Raw genomic sequence first — 19,897 nt, forward strand, 5'->3', positions numbered from 1 at the left:
TGACACAGTTGTCAAGTTATTTTATAACTGGAGCTAGAGCTGACTTCTTTTCAGATACCAGCAAATTCAGTTCTTTCACCTGTCATTTAAACAAAAAACATGATGCCTTAAAAAAGGATTCAAAAGAAGAAAAACACTACATGCATAAAGGTATTTATTTCAGTATTATACAAAAGAGTAAAAAATATAAACTACTTCAATGCTAAACAATTGGGAAGTGATTTAGTAAATCCTGATTCCCCAAAAAGATGAAGTACCACTTAATTATTCAAAATGGTAATTATCAAGGCTGTAAACTAGCACAAGAAAATATTTGTAATCTAACATTGAATGAAAAAAACAAATTACAAAGTTGCCTGTATACAGTTACAACCATGTTGTATTATTTAAAAAAAAAAAAATGCAAACCTATAGTCTTTGCAAAAGATACATGTGGTGGGAAAGTAAGACCAAAAGGCGCACCCAGTAGGATTAACTGTTTAATAAGAATTGTCCCAACAGTCACAATCCCATGGGGACTGGGGACTAGACCCTTCACATGCAGAAGGAGGAGCCTGTGGCTCTCTACAGGGTGGCCACCTAGGCCTGATAAGCCAGATCTGTGATTCTGATGTAAGTCTCCTTCATATCCTACCAATAACTTCTCCCTGTCCACAGCCTCACAGATAGGATGAGCCATGCTACAATGGTTGAGCAATGCTGCCCCAGTAATTTGGGAAGGGACAGGATCCCTGTAAGAAAACTTTCCATGACTCATTGTCAAAGGGGGCTGTTCTAGTTTGCTAATTACTGCCAGAATGCAAAACACCAGAGATGGATTGGCTTTTATAAACGGGGGTTTATTTGGTTACACAGTTACAGTCTTAAGGCCATAAAGTGTCCAAGGTAACATATCAGTAATCGGATACCTTCACTGGAGGATGGCCAATGGTGTCCGGAAAACCTCTGTTAGCTGGGAAGGCACGTGGCTGGCATCTGCTCCAAAGTTCTGGGTTCAAAACGGCTTTCTCCCAGGACGTTCCTCTCTAGGCTGCAATTCCTCAAAAATGTCACTCTTACTTGCACTTGGGGTATTTGTCCTCTCTTAGATTCTCCAAAGCAAGAGTCTGCTTTCAATGGCCGTCTTCAAACTGTCTCCCATCTGCAGCTCCTGTGCTTTCTTCCAAGTGTCCCTCTTGGCTGTAGCAACCTTCTGTATGAGCTTATATACTGCTCCAGTAATCAAGGCCGACCCTGAATGGGTGGGGCCACACCTCCATGGAAATTATCTCATCAGAGTCATCACCCACAGTTGGGTGGGGCACATCTCCATGGAAACACTCAAAGAATTACAATCTAATTAACACTGATAGGTCTGCCCACACAAGATTACATCAAAGATAATGGCATTTAGGGGGACATAGTACATTCAAACCAGCACATTCCACTCCCTGGACCCCAAAATGACATTATCTTTCCATATACAAAATACATTCATCCCACAACAATATCACAGAACCAAATCATTTTAGTAACAACAGTTAAGTACAAGATTCCATCAAAATCAGTTACAGGCATGGTCTGTCCAAAAGCGTAATTCCCCTCTAGCCATGGACCTGTGAAATTTAGAACAAGTTATGTACTTCCAATATACAAAGGACGGACAGTCATAGGGTAAACATTCCCACTGCCATAAGGAGAAACTGAAAGGAAAACAGGGTTAACAGGACCAAAATGGCTCCTAAAACCTGCAGGACAAACTCCATTAGATTTCAAAGTCTGAGAGTCATTTATAGAATGACATTGCATCCTTGGGGCTTGAGAGAGCAGGAGTCTAAGGACCTTTTCGGCAGCCCTTTCCTCTCCAAACGCTGGGGTGAGTTCTCCGACATATCCACACACTGGGGAGACCACCTTCTTGGCCCCACCCTTCTCAAACATCGGGGCAGCACCCGGATTCCCTTCCATCTCCGGGGCACACGCTCAACCCCTTCAGAACAGTGGGGTGGTAGCCAGGCTCTCCCCATTCCCCTGGGAATGTGCTCCACCCTCTTTGGGTCCTGAGTGGCAAAACTCTTCCAGAGCATCCAGGCAGAAGACCCATCCTTGACCTCCGGGGCAAACTCACCCTTTCCATGTGTGTGGGCCACTCCACTCTCCCAGCCTGAGATCTCTTGACTCCAGACCTCAACCCCCATGGCTCTGTCTTTGAAGAAATTTTTCCTTCAATTTGTTCCTTGTCTGTCTCCTCCAGTCCTAAGTGGCAGTGGCTCTGTCTGTAAAGAGCTCGCAAAAATTCTGTTGGCTTCGCATGAAGCACATAGGGTCAAAGCCATCAGACAAAAGGACTTTCCACAAATACTTTCTGGATAACTCCATCTCCAATCCTGGCTTGTACTGAAATGGCAGCTGAGTTCCCTGTTTGGTTAAATCCTCATGTTGGGCTATAGCTTCTGGGGATCCACCCCCTGGAAGCCTGGAATTTTCCAAACCATCAGTTTCTGGTTTCTTTGAATCCAAGAGTTCAGTTCTAAGTTTATCTCTGTCCTGTCGCATTTTCCTATAAGCTGTGAGTAGAAGCCAGGCTACTTCTATATTTTGCTTGGAGATCTCATTAGCTAAATATTCCAGATCGTCACTTTCAAATTCTGCCTTCCATCTAACGCCAGGAGTCAATTTTGCCAAATTCACTGCCACTTTAAAACAAGGATCACCTTTCTTCCAGTTCACAACAACACATTCATCACTGCTTTTCAAGGCCTCATCAGAAGTGTCTTTAGAGTCCATATTTCCACAAACAGTCTCTTCAAAGCAGTTTAGCCCCTTTCCATGAAGCTCCTCACAATTCTTCTAGAATCTTCTCCTTATCCATTTAAAAAACCGTTCCAACATGTTTGGTATTTGCAAACTCAGCAGCAAAAGGACCCCACTTCTCTGATACCAAAATCTGTCCTAGTTTGCTAATGCTGCCAGAATGCAAAACACCAGAGATAGATTGGCTTTTATAAAAGGAGGTTTGTTTAGTTACACAGTTACAGTCTTAAGGCCATAAAGTGTCCAAGGTAACATATCAGCAATCGGATACTGTTGTAGTTTGCTAATGCTGCAGAATGCAAAACACCAGAGATGGATTGGCTTTTATAAAAAGGGGGTTTATTTGGCTACACAGTTACAGTCTTAAGGCCATAAAGTGTCAGTAATCGGGTACCTTCACTGGAGAATGGTCAATGGCACCCAGAAAACTTCTGTTAGCTGGGAAGGCACATGGCTAGCATCTGTTCCAAAGTTCTGGTTTCAAAATGGCTTTCTCCCAGGACTTTCCTCTCTAGCAAGCTTGCTCCTCTTCAAAACGTCACTCACAGCTGCAATGAGTTCCTTCTCTTTGAGTCAGCTCATTTATATGGCTCCACTGATCAAGGCCTACCCTGAATAGGTGGGGCCATGCCTCCATGGGAATATCTCATCAGAGTCATCACCCACAGCTGGGTGGGGCACATTCCAAGCAAATCTAATCAGCACCAAAACGTCTGCCCCACAAGACTACATCAAAGATAATGGCGTTTGGGGGACACAATACATTCAAACTGGCACAGATACCTTCACTGGAGGATGGCCAATAGTGTCGGAAAACCTCTGTTAGCTGGGAAGGCACGTGGCTGGCATCTGCTCCAAAGTTCTGGGTTCAAAACGGCTTTCTCCCAGGACATTCCTCTCTAAGCTGCAGTTCCTCAAAAATGTCACTCTTACTTGCACTTGGGGTATTTGTCTTCTCTTAGATTCTCCAAAGCAAGAGTCTGCTTTCAATGGCCATCTTCCAACTGTCTCCCATCTGCAGCTCCTGTGCTTTCTTCCAAGTGTCCCTCTTGGCTGTAGCAAGCTTCTGTCTGAGCTTATTTATATACTGCTCCAGTAATCAAGGCCCACCCTGAATGGGTGGGGCCGCCTCCATGGAAATTATCTCATCAGAGTCATCACCCACAGTTGGGTGGGGCACATCTCCATGGAAACACTCAGAGAATTACAATCTAATTAACACTGACAGGTCTGCCCACACAAGATTACATCAAAGATAATGGCGATTAGGGGGACATAATACATTCAAATCAGCACAGGGGCCTCCTAAGGGTTGGAGATGGCTCTGGGTCCATTTGTCTGGATGCTCAAAGAAATGCTATGCCCACTGCATCATCCCAATCTTTCTAAGTAACAATCAGGCCTCATCAATTGTTTGCCAGTGGGCATCTGCCTGGGCAATAACACCAGCCATGGGCAGGTGTCTCTCTCTCTCTCTCTCTCTTTTTAATGAAACAAATATCCAAGTGAATAGGGGAGGGGCATGTTGTCTTTAGTGATTCCAGGCAATTGCCTCATTTTCTGGGATGAGACTGGCAATTCAGGCCCCATATTAAGACTTTCACTTACCAATCTTCCCCTTTCTCCTTGTCCCTCCTGAACAAAATCTTCAAGTATAGTTTGAATCTCCAATCAAGTATAATTTTGAATTTTGGTTTTCAACTTGGGTTCCCCCTTGGAACCCTGTGCATACCAGAATCAGGCAATCACCCCTCTCTAGGGTGTCCCAATAGACTTCATCTGGGTTGGGGTCTCTTTCCACAAGCATGATGGTGGCAGAGTGTAATATTAGGGTCTTGATGTGCTAACAGGCAGCAGGGCTTAACAAAGCCTGAGCACACTGTATGGATATTTTACTTTTTTTTCTTTGGTAATTTTGAGACATAACCTGTAGTCTTAGTGGGGAGCCAGCACCATACTTTGGCCGTCTGGCTTGCCCATAAGCCTTTAGTCACCATGCCAGGGATTGGTCCCACAATAATCCATGGAGCCGGGGGTAAAAGAGCCACATAGCAGAGAGAGCAACAGCCATAAAGGGACCACAGGCTCTAGGGACACCATTGCCTGTGGGGTGCCATGTTATACTCTAAAGAGGTGCCCCTCTTGCACAGTGGAACCCATGTAGGTATAAATGGCCTCAGGTGCATGGTACACAGACAGTGGTTGTTCCCCGGCAGTCTCCCAATTACTATAGGGCCAGGCCTCTTAACTGCCATGTGCCCTTTACCCCTGCAGCCCCAGCACCAAGGTAGGGATTGCCTGTCTCCTGTCCATACACCAAATCTGTGGAGCAAATGGGATCTTTGGATATTAGCCAATTTGACTTGTGCCCATTCTGGAAAGCACTGGAAACCAAGATTTCCCCTCTTGATTTACTAGGGCTAGCAGTCTGCAGGTCCCAAGGAGCACTTAGATTTGCGAGAGCCACTGTTTAGGAGAGGGAATTTTGACAACATCCGACATGAGCAACAGACAGTGGTCCAAAGCAGCACAAACATTTGTCCACCAAGCCATGGACACTTCCCAGACCTGAGAGACCCAGTCAATAAACTAAGAGCAGCCAAAAGGCATTACACCTAACTCCCCTGGTTGTGACCAATGCACTCTTCTCACTGCACCACTTATTTGAAATTAGTTAAGATGACATTTAAATTTGAGTCTGGGTGGAGGTCAAGTGCAACAAAATGAGAAACCAAGAACATAATGCATGAGGGAGGGAGGGGTGCCATGAAGTTGGACTTGAAGCATGATGAGCTGGGGTGGCTCAACCAGTGGATGGGGCATACACAAGCAGAATGAGAAGTACCTGTGGGGTTTTTATCCTCATTCGGTCCAAGGGTGGAGGTTGGCAGATTCCCAGCAGGAGGCAAAGACTGGTTAGTTTAAAGCATATGTGTGGAAAGGTAAAGGGACTGGGGGTACCAAGTGCAGTGAGGGTGGTTAGCTTATCACATGTAACCCATTGCGGATTTTCAGTGAGGTATGGTGGTATGGGTGGCGGCCTTGTATGTGGGTTTGATCTGTGGGGTAATTTATGACCCAAGGCTAGGAAGACTTTCATTAACTGGACCCAGGTTCAGTGTTGAGGCAAAAGGGCTTAGCAAAAGTGAGATGGATGCTGAGGCAGTACACAGAAGTTTTGACAGTTATGACACCCAGAAACACACTATTTACCTAAACCTATTCAAGAAGAAATAGGCCCAGGGATGTAAATCTCCCTGGCAATGCAGGACGTGACCCTTGGGGATGAGCCAGGACCCGGCATCATGGGATTGAGAAAGCTTTCTTGATCGAAAGGGGGAAGAGAAATGAAACAAAAATCAAGTTTCAGTGGCTGAGAAATTTCAAATGGAGTCAAGAGGTCATTCTGGAGGTTATCTTATGCATAATGTAGATATCCCTTTTTAGTTTTTAGTGTATTGGAATAGCTAGAAGGAAAACCTGAAACTGTTGAACCACAACCCAATAGCCTTGATTCTCAATGATGATTGCCTAACCAAACAGCTTACATGGTATGACTCTGTGATTGTGAAAACCTTATGGCTCACACTCCCTTTATCCAGTGTATGGACAGATGAGTAGAAAACTGGGGACAAAAATAAAATGAGTAATGGGGGGGAAGGGGGAATGGGATGTTTTGGGTGTTCCTTATTACTTTAATTTTTATTCTTATTTTTATTTTTTTGGAGTAAACAAAATGTTCAAAAATTGATTGTGGTGATGAATGCACAACTATATGTGACACTGTGAACAACTGACTGTATACTTTGGATGATTGTAGGGTGTGTGTATATATTTCAATAAAATTGAATTTTTACAAAAAGAATAGAAGCTTTTGACAGACTTACTGAAAGCAAACAGATTGAATCAGCAATCAAAAACCTCCCAACAAAGAAAGGTCCACGACCAGACAGCTTCATGGAGAATGCTACCAAACATTCAAGGAAGAATTAACACCAATCCTTCTCAAACTCTTCCAGAAAATTAAACAGGAAAGAACTGTTCCTAAATCATCCTATGAGGTTAGAATTACTCTGATAGCAAAGCTAGATAAATCACAAGAAAAGAAAACTACAGACTAATAACCCTTATGAATATAGATAGGCAAAAATCTACACTGAAACACAAGGAAACAGAAACCAACAGCATAATAAAAGGATTATTCACCAGGATCAACAGTGATTTGTCTCAGGAATGTAAGTGTGCTTCAACATAAAAGTATCAAGCAATGTGATAAACCACATTAACAGACTGAAAAAAAAAACACACGATCATTTCAAATGACACAGAAAAGGCGTTTTACAAAATCTGACACTAGTATTAAATCTAATATTTTCTTGATTAAAATAGTTTGAAAAATAGAAATAACAAGTACTTTCTACAACACTATAAATCGCATATACAAAAAACCCACAGCTAACATTACACTCAAAGGTGAAAGACTGAATGACAAGGATGCCCAATGACACCACTGCTGTTCAAAATTGTACCAGAAGTTCCAGCCAGAGCAAGTAGGCAAGGAAAAGAAACAAAAGACATACAAATTGCAAAGGAAGAAGTATATCTATCTTTACTCACAGATGACATAGTCTTCATACTGAAAATCCCAAAAGAATACCCCCCACCAAAAAAACTACTATTGCTAATAAACAAACTCAGCAAAGTTGAAGGATACAAGAAAAACATGCAAAAATCAGTTGTGTTTCTATATACCAGTGAGCAGAGTCCAAAATGTAAATTTAAAAAAAAATTCAATTCATGATGGCATCTTAAAGAATAAAATACCTCAGAATAAATTTAATCAAAAAAGAGAGGGACCTGTACACTGAAAATTACAAAATACTGCTGAAACAAATTAAAGAAGACCTAAATAAACAGCAAGATTTCCACTATTAATGGATAAGAAGACTTAATACTGTTAATATGTCAATATTACCCAAAGCCACTTCAATGTAATACCTATCAAAATCCCAGCAGCCTTTTTGGCAGAAATGGAAATGCGGATGCTCCGATTCATATGGAAACACAAAGGACTCTGACTACCCAAAACAATCTTGAATAAGTTTTGCCACATAACAGGCACACTAACCAGGATATCATTCAAAATTACACAAGATAACATACAAAGAACAAGGAAAATCTGACCTCTTCTCAAGGAGAAACACAATCAACAACAGACATAGTCCTAAACTGACCACAGAAGAAATTATCAGACCAAGCAATTATTCTAATTATTCTCAAGGGGTAAAAGTACATCCTCTTGAAATAAACAGAAAGCTAAGAGAAACATTTATATCTTTATATCTTTTAATTGTTTCTGTTTCTCAGCAATTAAAAGATATAAATGGGAATTTTGTATCTAAACATGAAATATATAGAAAATAAATAACTCAGTAATAGAACAGAGGCAACTAAGGAAAAGAATTGGTGACCTGGAAGTTAGATGAGTAGAAAAAATACACTCAGAGTCACACAGACAGAAGAAAAAAAGACTGGTCCAAACTAACAGTCTCACTGATCTGTGACAGAATATTGAAAGCTTTAACATTCATTCTGAAGACTGAAGGGGGTAGAAAGAGGTTGGTGCAGAATAAACATGAGTTAACAGTGACTGAACACCACCCAAATTTGGAAACACATATCCACAAAGCCCAGAAAATCTCACCATGACCGAAGCTAAACAACTGAAAAACGAAGAGGAAGACAAAATCATGAAAAGTCAGAGAAAAATGGGAGGATAACAGTTTCAAGGCCTGTGATTTCTCCTCGGAGGAAAAAAAAAAAGAGACAGGAAGAAAGTGAAACAGCATTTTTTAAGTGCTGAAAGAAAAGAACCATCCACCGAGAACACTATAGGCAACAAAAGTTGCTTAAGGTTTGAAGGTAAAACAAAGACAGAAGGAGAGGGCAGAAAAACACGAGAACTCATCACCAGACGACCTGCTCTTTAAAGCTGTTGAATGACCTTCTTCAGGCTGAATGGAAATGATACAGGAGGGAAGCTTTGAGCTTCGGGACTAAAGGACGCTGACCTGAAATGGTGACTATCTGGATAAAGAAAGAACTTATTTTTAAACTATTAAAATGCTTAATATATTTTTAAAATTATAAAATTTTTGCAAAAGTTATACCCTAGTCGGGGCAGGCGGACACATACCTGTGGAGGGAAGGCAGAAGGTCACTCGAAGAAGGACTGGGGTGGAATGATTCACATGGCTCTAAGGCGTCTACAGTTTACTTGAATTGGTAAAACATTGGCTCTACTCGAATGCGAAATGGTTAGCATAGTCTTATTTCCTAAAGGGAAAATTAAAATTTCTAAACTCAAGAAAAATTGGACAGTCCCCATCGTACTGTAACTAGGAGACGTGAATAAAGCAGCTGAGAACATTCAGGTACCAGTTTCTGGTTCCTCTTGGCTGGCGGCCTAGGAGGCGACAGCTGCGTCACGCGGGCCGTCCGTCTCCCCCAGCCCGCCGGGCCCGGCCCCGCGGCCGCCACCCCGACGGCAGGACCTGGGGGGGCACAGCATTTCTGTTCTGAGGCGCTCCCCACTCCAGGATCTGGGGGAACAGCCAAGTGCCCTCCCAGGCCTGACAGCAAAACTATCGCCTCAGGCAGGAGCCCGGAGCCCTGCACCTCGGCAGGAACCGGCCTGCGAGCAGGTGGGACTCCCGCCCATCTACTCCCCCGATGGCTCTGGGGTCCGGCAGGGGGAAAGGAGGCCCCTTCCCTGCCAATAAACTCATCTCCCTCATGCCAAACACCTTCGACCCTCTGCAGGATATTCGGAAGCACCAGAGGACCAGGCCTTTGCTCACGCACTTACTCAAGGTTCCTCGGCGCCCGCTCCTTTCCCCGTGCTTCCTTGCGCACGCGCGCCAGAACTCCTGAGTTCCGCGCACGCATGCCCATCCTTTGCTCACGTGTTCCACAGATGCTCCCAGCAACCGGCCAAGCAATGCTCCATTCACTTGCAAATGACGGCTTACAAAGGAGAACGCTCAGCACTCATCTGTCTGATCCAAGGACCTGGCCTTATGCATCTGCTCCTATGGGCAGTTACCTGGGAAAGCTTTGCCCCTTAGCACTGTCCCTCGCACTAGCGGGTGAGGACCTGCTAGGAGGACATCGCTACCTCCCACCCACTCACGACACTCTCCCTGTTCCTTTGGCTGGCCAGGGCCACCCAGGTGCTTCTGCCATGACTTTCCACCAGCGGTTTGTCAGAGCCTCTCCGAGATGATACCCCATCATCCTGCAGACCCTGTGTTCCTTTATGGGGGTCTTTTCCTCAGTGTGCAGTCCTCTCAATCAGAAGAAGCTGGCTCTGTCTGCTCATAACTCCAAGGTGTACCGCACCTCAGCAGATGTGGTGGGCAAACCGACCCTCTGTTGGATACAGGTGAGAGGAGCCACCTTTCTGCAGCCAGCAGTATCCAGGTGGGTCCAGGACAGGGTGCAGACAGGATTGTGTTCAGGGCCATGGGAGAGGGTAGAAAAGAGACGGCTCTGCAGGAGGAGGACCCCATAGTCGTGGAGAGGCAGGCCAATCAGAGACGGGTACCTGATAGCACTGGGAGTGCAGAGCCTGCATTTAGGCTCCTTGGGGTTCAATGGAGACCTCTCCTCCCTCCTGCCCAGGCCTGGGCCTCTGAAGACAAACCTCCACTGCAAAAGCTCAGAAAGCACCTCCATCCAGAACTCCCAGACCTCTCATATGAGCTCATAGTGCTAAAAGAAATGCCATCATGAGCTCTTATAGTTCCACTCGAGGTTTTCCACTGCTGCAGAGGGAGTAGGTCCAACTCTATTTCTCTCCTGGCTGCCCCAGAGATCAACAAAGAAGGTGCACGAGGACGGCCATCTGTATAACACTTCAGCCTCCATGGTAGCCCAGAGGAAGAACCGGAGGGAAAAGGCTTCCCATGTGACCTCACGACAGAAACAGAAGTCAAGGAATTGTTCACCCGCATTTGACAGTACCGGGCCTCCTAAACACAAGGCTCTTCTGCTGCCACATGGGTGAGGGGACCCTCTGATGCCACCCCCCCCATCCCCCCAGCTAGGTTATTGAGTCACTGCTGAAGGTCTAGTCGCAGAAAATGAAATAGCGCTCTGGACCATCGACAGTGCACTTGGGGATAAGACTGAAGCCACCCCAGACTGCAACACCTCACAGCCTCCGGGTCCTTTCCCCCTGCCTGCTGCAGGGACTGCTGCTCTGCCAGCTGCCCCTGCAGCCCCCAACATTACTCCACAGCTGAGGAGCTGTGGGAAGAAGAACTCCCGAGGCCCAGGGCCGTCCTGGGATCTGCTGCAGTGGCTACCTCTGTGGGTCCTTTGCCTTGGAAGAAACGCTGCTCAGTGGGCCCCGTCCTCCCCTCACTGTCCCAGCCCCTTCCAGGCTCCTCTGCTCACTCTCTGCCCTCAGCCCCTTTCACCTTGCTGAGCCCTGCTGCCACCCCATTATCAGACACCAAACAGACTGACCGGTGTACTCGGGCCCTGAACCCTTCTACTGCTGCTCCCGGCTGCACTCCAAGTGTGGACTGTGAAAGGACAAACCCTGAGTCCACTCCTGCGACTGCTGCTGAGGGTTTCCCGCTCCTTCATTTTCAAGCCCATTTCAGGGAGCCCCCTGAATGGGGAGGGAGGACCTCTGCATCCAGACTCTCAGTTCAGCTGTAGCCGATGATGCCAGTTCTGTCTGCCCCACTGCTCCCAGTACCTCCACCCTCCCCCGGTATCCCATCGCATACGGAACACAGTCACCGAAGCCGAGGCCTGTGGACTCCCCATCTCCTTCTCTACAGACCCCCTCCCACCACTGAGCCTGAGGCCCCTCCTCCACAGGCCTGCCAATGGTTGATTCTGCCACCAGTTTCAGCCCCTCCACCAGCACATGTGCTTCTGACTGTGGGGTCACCCTTTGTTCTGATTTTCTAATGCTGCCATTTTGCAAAATACCAGAAATGGATTGGCTTTTATAAAGGGGATTTATTAAAGTACAAATTTATAGCTCAAAGGCCATAAAAGTGTCCAAACTAAGGTACCAACAAGAGGATGCCTTCACTGGAGAAAGGCTGATGGTATCCCGAAAACTCTGTCAGCTGGGAAGGCACGTGGCTGGCATCTGTTGATCCCAGCTTGCGTTCTAGCTCCTCTCTCGACTCCTGTGCGTTCTTGGTTCTTTCTTCCAGGATGTTTCTCTCTAAGTGCCTGGGGGTCTTGTCTTAGCATATCCCAGAGCAAACTCTGGGCTTCATCTCTTAGCTAACATGCTTCTGTCTGCATCTCCAAGCATCTCCAAGTGCCAGCGTCAGCAAGCATCTGGGCCTGTGTGGCTCTTTAAAGGACTCCAGTAAACTGGACAACCCAAGTAATCAAGATCCACGCTGAATGGACAGGACCACACCTCCAAGGAAATAATTCAATCAGAGTGGAAATACTCAATCAAAAGGTTCCAACCTAATCAAGACTAATATGTCTGTCCCCACAAGATTGCACCAAAGAACATGGCTTTTTCTGGGGGACACGACACATCCAAACTGGCACACCCTGATAAACACCATGCCCCATTTCACCCATATGCTTTTGGGGCCTCCCACTGGCTCCGTGGCAAGTTCTTCCCATCTGACCAGACCCTTCAGACATTCCCTAGCGGCAGCACTGCCTCAGCCACAGGCACCCCAGGCCTGCCTGCACTCAGATTCTGCGGCCCCACCCTGACCTATAAACTCCTCTTTAACCCTGGAGCCATCTCCCAGCCCCTATTTGGGGCCCCTGATGGGCAACCTCATGGAGCCACCAGCTCTGACCACTCTTTCCAGTTTGCAAACCCAGCAGCTCCCACCTCAACCTCTACTCCAGGCCAGCCAGCCCTGGGCAGCACCACACAGTCAGCTTTGGGGGGTTTGTTACCCAAAACTTCCATCATGGGCACCCATGCCAGCCCGCAGCCTGCCTTTGGGTCCACTCCAGCTGTTTTCTCCTCGGGCATATCCATTGCCTCTGGCTTTGCAGCTGCCACCTGCTGGCTGGCACTGTGACTAATGTCACTCCCAACATGAGGCAGCACTGCCCAACATTTGGCAGCACAATCACAGCCCCCTCCAGGTAAGGGGTTTCAGCAGCACGTAGGAGCTTTGGGAGCAGAGATGAGTCCCATATCTGAGCTCCAGCATTGAAGCACTCAGTGTAACAGCAGAAAGGAGTGAGGCACCCAGAACCACAAACTGCTATGGGAGAAGTTTGGGCCTGAAGCTCTAGGGCCCTGACAGCCAGAGCACCCTATGGCCATCATGGGACCCAGCACCCCTATGGGTAACCCTGTGTTTGGAGGCACTAATGCCCCCACCTGCAGTCAGAGCCCCAGGGGCCCACCCTGGAAAGGATTCCCTTACTTCACACAGAGAGCCCAGCACCACTCAGAGCCATGCTGGATTTACACACACGTCCATCCCAGCCTTTATTCCTACCAATCTCGCCTTGGGCAGGGGCACAGCAAGGAGCAGGCTTGCCTTTAAGGCTCTGTCATCACCAGCCCTGGGCTTTGCAGGAGATGGTACTGTGGGGCCATCAGCCAGTTCATTTCCCTCCAGTCAGTCTCCACCATCTCAGGGTTTAAGAGGTGAATACTGGCCTGAGGTTGCTGCACCCTGGAGAAGGCGACATGTCTACTTTCCCCCAGGCTAGATCTTAGGTTGCCTGGTTTAAAGGTGTTAATGCAAATCAACCCCTGATCTCTGCCCTCCTGGAGCCAGCTGGAGGCCCAGAGATACAAGCTTCCATTTCCACCGCCTTCCCTGCAGTTTTGTTCCCGAAGCTGGGGCTCTGAGGCTGTCATCTTGTCAGATCCCAGCACTCAGATTACTCCAATAGAAGAGGGAGGCCTTGGCCCGTCCCCTCCAGACATGGAGCCAGCAAGAGCCCAAGGCAGCCCAGGGGTGTCTCCTGCCCGTCCCCATTTTCCTCCAGAATTCCTTGTCTCTTTCACAAATTTTATGAATAAAATCTTGCTTTCGATTTTACATAATTTTCTCATGTATCTGTGCTCTGTATATCACGTGTAGGGAAAGTACTGACTCATATAAGTGGAGACAGGTAAAGTGAGACTTAACTGTGGAAAGCTTCCCAAGGCCCAGCTAATGGGGTGGGTGGGGGTGTAGCACAATCGATGAGTATGAAGGCCAACTCCTAAATCTTAAAAATGTGTTATAATTTTAAGGGATGTGATACCATGATAAAGTGGGCCTAGGGGATAGAAGAGATTGATGGGGAGGAGCCAAGGATAAAGAGAGGTAGGAGGGGACAGATGAAGGGGAACCTGAGATGAACTGGACCAGGGAAGGGGAGGATAGATGAAAAACTATCTATCTGGACTGTTGGGCTGGTCATGAAATGGGCTGGATCATCCCTAGTGCACACAAATAAAACTCAATTGACATTTAGTCTTTTTAATGTGGCAATTTCTTTTTTGAACTTTTTGCTTTTTATTAAGGCTTTGAGGCATCACGGGTCCCTAGAGAATATGGACCTGGCATCAAGACCCCAGGACCTCACCTCTGCCCTGTAGTCAATGAAACATATTAAGTCTAGGACGATGATCTATCCCAGAGGAGTTCTTGTCATCCTGCTTTTAAAAAAGCAGAAGAACCTCCTGAGTACATCACAGTTCCCTTTTCAGGAATAGGGATGGAAGCGGATTATTGGGTGGGGTGGGAGTGGTGAGCTAAAATTTGATTTTAACTATAAAAAAAGACTGAAATTTTCACAACTGCATTATGATGTAGGTACTTTCTATTATTCTCACTTTTACAGATGAAGGATAGACACAATGGTCTCAAGTAATTTACCTGAAGTCACCCAACAAGCACATGTCTGGATCTAGGTATAAGGGAATCTGATTTTAGTTTAAATCACTGCAAATATGACACCGTGAGAATTACAATTCCACCCAAGTTGGACAGGCTTAAAAGCCGATGCGTGTCTCATCTACACCCAAGTGTAGAGGCCAAATTAATTTTTCTTTTTTTTAAGCCTAATAATTTTATGCCTTAAAAAAACATATTGTGGTAACATATACAAAACTCAAAATTTCCAATAAAAATTAAATTTAAAATTAAAATTAAAACTAAATTTTATTTAAAATTAAAAAATAAAACCTCTTACAAATGTACAATTCAGTGCTATTATTTACATTCACAAAGTTGTGCTACCATCACCATCATCCATTACCACAACATCTTTCATTACCCTAAACAGAAATTCTGTACACGCTGAGCAATAACGACCCATTTTTCCCCATTCCTACACTCTGGTAATCTGTAATCTACTTTCTGTCCTTTTTAAGTTTGCATATTTTAGAAACTTCATGTAAGTGGGCTCATATAAGATCTGTCCCTTTGTGTCTGGCTTATTTCACTCAACATGGTATCTTCAGGGCTGATCCATTTTGTCACATGTATCAGAACTTCATTCCTTTTAATGGCTGAACAATATTCCATTGTATGTATATACCATACTTTGTTTATCCATTCATCTTTGGGGTTCTTTCCATCTTTTGGCTATTTGGAATAATGATATGAACATTGTATCTGAGTCCCTGTTTTCAATTTTGGGGGACACAGGAATGGATCCTTAGACTCCTTTTGACTGTGACAGTGACTCAGACTTTACTTGTTTTTGATGATCTTGATAGTTTTGAGGGTTACTGCTCAGGTGCTTTGTAGAATGTTCCCTTACTACAATTTGTCTGATGTTTTTCTCAGAAATAGACTGACATTTTGGGTTTGGGGAAGGAAAACCACAAAGGAAAGTGCCACTTTTATCACATAATACCAAGGGTCCATGCATGACTTATCACTGTTGATGTTGACCTTGATAACCTGGCTGGGGTAATGTTTCTCAGGTTTCTTCACTGTAAAATTTCTCTTTTCCACCTCCTTGCCATATTGTACTCTTTTCAAGAAAGTCTCCATGAGTAGCTCATGCTTAAGGAGTGGGAAGTTACTCTCTACCTCATTGAGGGTGGCGTATATACATAAATTATTTGGAATTCTACATGAGAGATTTGTCTCTTCTCACTGACTTATTAATATATTCAATAATTTATTTATATCAGTGTGGACTCATGGATATTTATTTTATACATTGGTTTATTATCAAATACTACTTTATTTATTGCTCAAATTGTTCCCTCTTTGGCTGCTCTTTCAGTTGGTGCCTGTGTCCGTCCCTGTCTTCCTTCCATCATTGTGGAGGTTTTATTTTTTTCTTTGAGCACTTTCTTTCTTTTTGGCACTACAAAATGCTCCAGGCTCATCTGGCATATTTTCTGCCTCAGTTCAAGTGTCAGCCAGTTCTCTAGATCTCTTCAGTTCATTTTATTGGAAAGCATTATAGGAAACTAATATCTGTCCAGCAGGTATGATTGTTACTACTGGCATGTTGTTGCTTGTAAGCCCTCTCACCTGACAGTACAAGGAAATATATTTGAGTATACTCATCTGTATATATAAACTTATCTATAAATATTTGCATATGTAACCACCTGTATCTTTATCAAGCTAAATATGAGTTCATACAGATGTCTCCAACTCTAGTCCATTATCACATGGATTATCCTATCCTTCCCCTCTTGCTTATTTATAACTCAATACAACAGGGAAAACTGGCTCTGCCATCTATCATACATTGTCTTCATTGTTCAGTTCCAATATAGAAGTACAGCAGCACCAGAACTGCTGAGCCATACGCCTGTGGGAAACAACTTCATCAACTTTGTCACATTCTGCATTTCATCCTTGGATTTCCTTGACCTCCTAAATGACTTTTTTTTTTAATTTGCACATATTAAGGTTTAACATGTGTAGAGTTCGTGGGTTTTAACAAATGTTTAGCATCATTGATGCATAATTACTCTATAATACAGAATAGTGCCATCACCCTGCACTGAAAACCTGGCAACCACTAATCTTCATCTGTCTCTATATTTTTCTTTTCCCATAATGTCATAAAATTGTAATCATACAGTATGCATCCTTTTCAGACTGGTTTCTTCAACTTAGTGATATGCATTTAAGATTCATCTATGTCCTTTTGTGGCTGTATAGCTCACTTCTTTTTATCACTAAATATTATCATCATCATAATCATCACTATCATTATTTTGTATTTTGTGAAAATGTAATGCATATTCATAGCAGTTAAAAATAATTCACACTGTTGAAAAGGGTTCACAATTAAAAGTTAGTCTCCCACCCATCCCAACCGCTGGTCCCTCAGTTTACCCTCTCCCAGACACCCACTTATCAATTTCTTGCACCTTCTTTCAAGGATAGGCCATTCACAAACAAGGATTTGCCAGTGCCTGATCGTACATCCTATTTGGGGGCATTTATACTTTTCTTAAGTTATTGTTATCCAATTACTAAATTAAATTATCTTAGAGACAATTCCATATCCACACATATAGACCTAATAGGCATAACAATATAGCCTCAAGTCCAAACCAGGATATTTTTGAGATTAAAACTGTGTTATAGGTCAGTCTGAATCTGCTGTCTGAGACTTGGGCCCCCATGGAGGGGCCTAGCAAGCCGCTGCTAGATGCTGAGTCTCAGGTCACCAACCAGCTCATAGAATTTCAATGGAAACTGGGTATGGCTGTGAGTTCTGACAGTTGCAGATCTCTTAAATATCCTTATGTTGCAGCCATGCTAAAAGTGGCAGATCATTCAGGCCAAGCAAAGAACAAGTCCTTTGAAATGACAATTCGACAGTTTCAGAGTTTCTATAGACAGTTCAAGGAAATTGCAGCAATTATTGAAACTGTGTAAAAACTGATTGCTTTGTTGATAAATTGCTAAAATCATTCTAAAATCGTGGACTTCACTTTTTGCTGCAAAACTGCCTAATTATCAAATGATATTTATTGAGTGAATTTTGCACTTTTGTTTTTCCATTTAAAAAAAACAATAAATCAGATAAACAGGAATTAGTGGTAATTAATAATACTATTTGTGAATATGCTAAAATTATATATCGGAGTAATAGTTTAAAAACTTACTGGTAATAGAACCAATTTTATAAACAAAATCTTATATAAACTCCAATACATAACATATATATAAGTGAAAGAAGTAGTATTTGATTTGGATAACTTTGCTTTACAAATTCAATTTTATAACATTCATTTACTTTTTTTATTTTTTTTTAATCTTCATTTTATTGAGATATATTCACATACCACGCAGTCATACAAAACAAATCGTACTTTTGATTGTTTACAATACCATTACATAGTTGTACATTCATCACCTAAATCAATCCCTGACACCTTCATTAGCACACACACAAAAATAACAAGAATAATAATTAGAGTGAAAAAGAGCAATTGAAGTAAAAAAGAACACTGGGTACCTTCGTCTGTTTGTTTCCTTCCCCTGTTTTTCTACTCATTCATCCATAAACTAGACAAAGTGGAGTGTGGTTCTTATGGCTTTCCCAATCCCATTGTCACCCCTAATAAGCTACATTTTTATACAACTGTCTTCGAGATTCATGGGTTCTGGGTTGTAGTTTGATAGTTTCAGGTATCCACCACCAGCTACCCCAATTCTTTAGAACCTGAAAAGGGTTGTCTAAAGTGTGCATAAGAGTGCCCACCAGAGTGACCTCTCGGCTCCTTTTGGAATCTCTCTGCCACTGAAGCTTATTTCATTTCCTTTCACATCCCCCTTTTGGTCAAGAAGATGTTCTCCGTCCCACAATGCCGGGTCTACATTCCTCCCCGGGAGTCATATTCCACGTTGCCAGGGAGATTCACTCCCCTGGGTGTCTGATCCCACGTAGGGGGGAGGGCAGTGATTTCACCTTTCAAGTTGGCTTAGCCAGAGAGAGGGGGCCACATCTGAGAAACAAAGAGGCATTCGGGAGGAGGCTCTTAGGCACAACCATAGGGAGGCCTAGCCTCTCCTTTACAGCAACCGTCTTCCCAAGGGTAAAACTTATGGTAGAGGGCTCAACCCATCAAACTACCAGTCCCCTATGTCTGTGGTCATGTTAGCAACCATGGAGGTGGGGTAGGCGAATACCCTTGCATTCTCCACAGACTCCTCAAGGGGGCACTACATCTTTTTTTTTCCTTGTTTTTCTTTTTTTTTTTTTTTTTAACTTTCCCTTCTTTTTTAAATCAACTGTATGAAAAAAAAGTTAAAAAGAAAACAAACATACAATAAAAGAACATTTCAAAGAGACCATAACAAGGGAGTAAGAAAAAGACAACTAATCTAAGATAACTGCTTTACTTCCAACATGTTCCTACTTTACCCCAAGAAAGTTACATAATATAGCAACATTTCTGTGAACTTGTTCCTACTATATCCATCAGAAATTAACAGAACATAGTCATTGCTGGGCATCCCCAGAATGTTAAATAGCTTATCTGTTCTTCTTGGATTATTGTTCCCCCTTCCTTAATTGCTCTCTCTTGCTAGTTCCCCTACATTCTACATTATAAACCGTTTGTTTTACATTTTTCAAAGTTCACATCAGTGGTAGCATATAATATTTCTCTTTTTGTGCCTGGCTTATTTCGCTCAGCATTATGTCTTCAAGGTTCATCCATGTTGTCATATGTTTCACGACATCGTTCCTTCTTACTGCCGCATAGTATTCCATCGTGTATATATACCACATTTTATTTATCCACTCATCTGTTGAAGGACATTTGGGTTGTTTCCATCTCTTGGCAATTGTGAATAATGCTGCTATGAACATTGGCGTGCAGATATCTGTTCGTGTCACTGCTTTCCGATCTTCCAGGTATATACCGAGAAGTGCAATCGCTGGATCGAATGGTAACTCTATATCTAGTTTTCTAAGGAACTGCCAGACTGACTTCCAGAGTGGCTGAACCATTATACAGTCCCACCAACAATGAATAAGAGTTCCAATTTCTCCACATCCCCTCCAGCATTTGTAGTTTCCTGTTTGTTTAATGGCAGCCATTCTAACCGGTGTTAGATGGTATCTCATTGTGGTCTTAATTTGCATCTCT

General features: G+C 43.8%; 1 protein-coding gene and 1 long non-coding RNA gene across 2 annotated transcripts in view; one reads left to right on the forward strand and one right to left on the reverse strand.

Annotated features, from left to right (window-relative positions):
- The window catches only part of LOC119519530, a 38,489-nt gene continuing 18,592 nt past the window's right edge, over positions 1 to 19,897 (reverse strand). The window contains exon 3 of the long non-coding RNA XR_005214039.1: positions 1 to 79. This is a non-coding gene — a long non-coding RNA (uncharacterized LOC119519530). The remainder of the gene's footprint in view (positions 80 to 19,897) is intronic.
- On the forward strand, positions 17,418 to 17,675 carry LOC119519528 (COMM domain-containing protein 6-like). The gene has a single exon (XM_037817218.1). The coding sequence runs from the start codon at positions 17,418 to 17,420 to the stop codon at positions 17,673 to 17,675; it is 258 nt and encodes an 85-aa protein (XP_037673146.1).

This window comes from Choloepus didactylus, chromosome 23 (genome assembly GCF_015220235.1).
Source record: "Choloepus didactylus isolate mChoDid1 chromosome 23, mChoDid1.pri, whole genome shotgun sequence".
Classification (NCBI taxonomy): domain Eukaryota; kingdom Metazoa; phylum Chordata; class Mammalia; order Pilosa; family Megalonychidae; genus Choloepus; species Choloepus didactylus.

Excerpts from the sequence above, each read along its gene's own strand:
- LOC119519528 (XM_037817218.1), top strand. The coding sequence starts at position 17,418 with ATGGAGGGGCCTAGCAAGCCGCTGCTAGATGCTGAGTCTCAGGTCACC.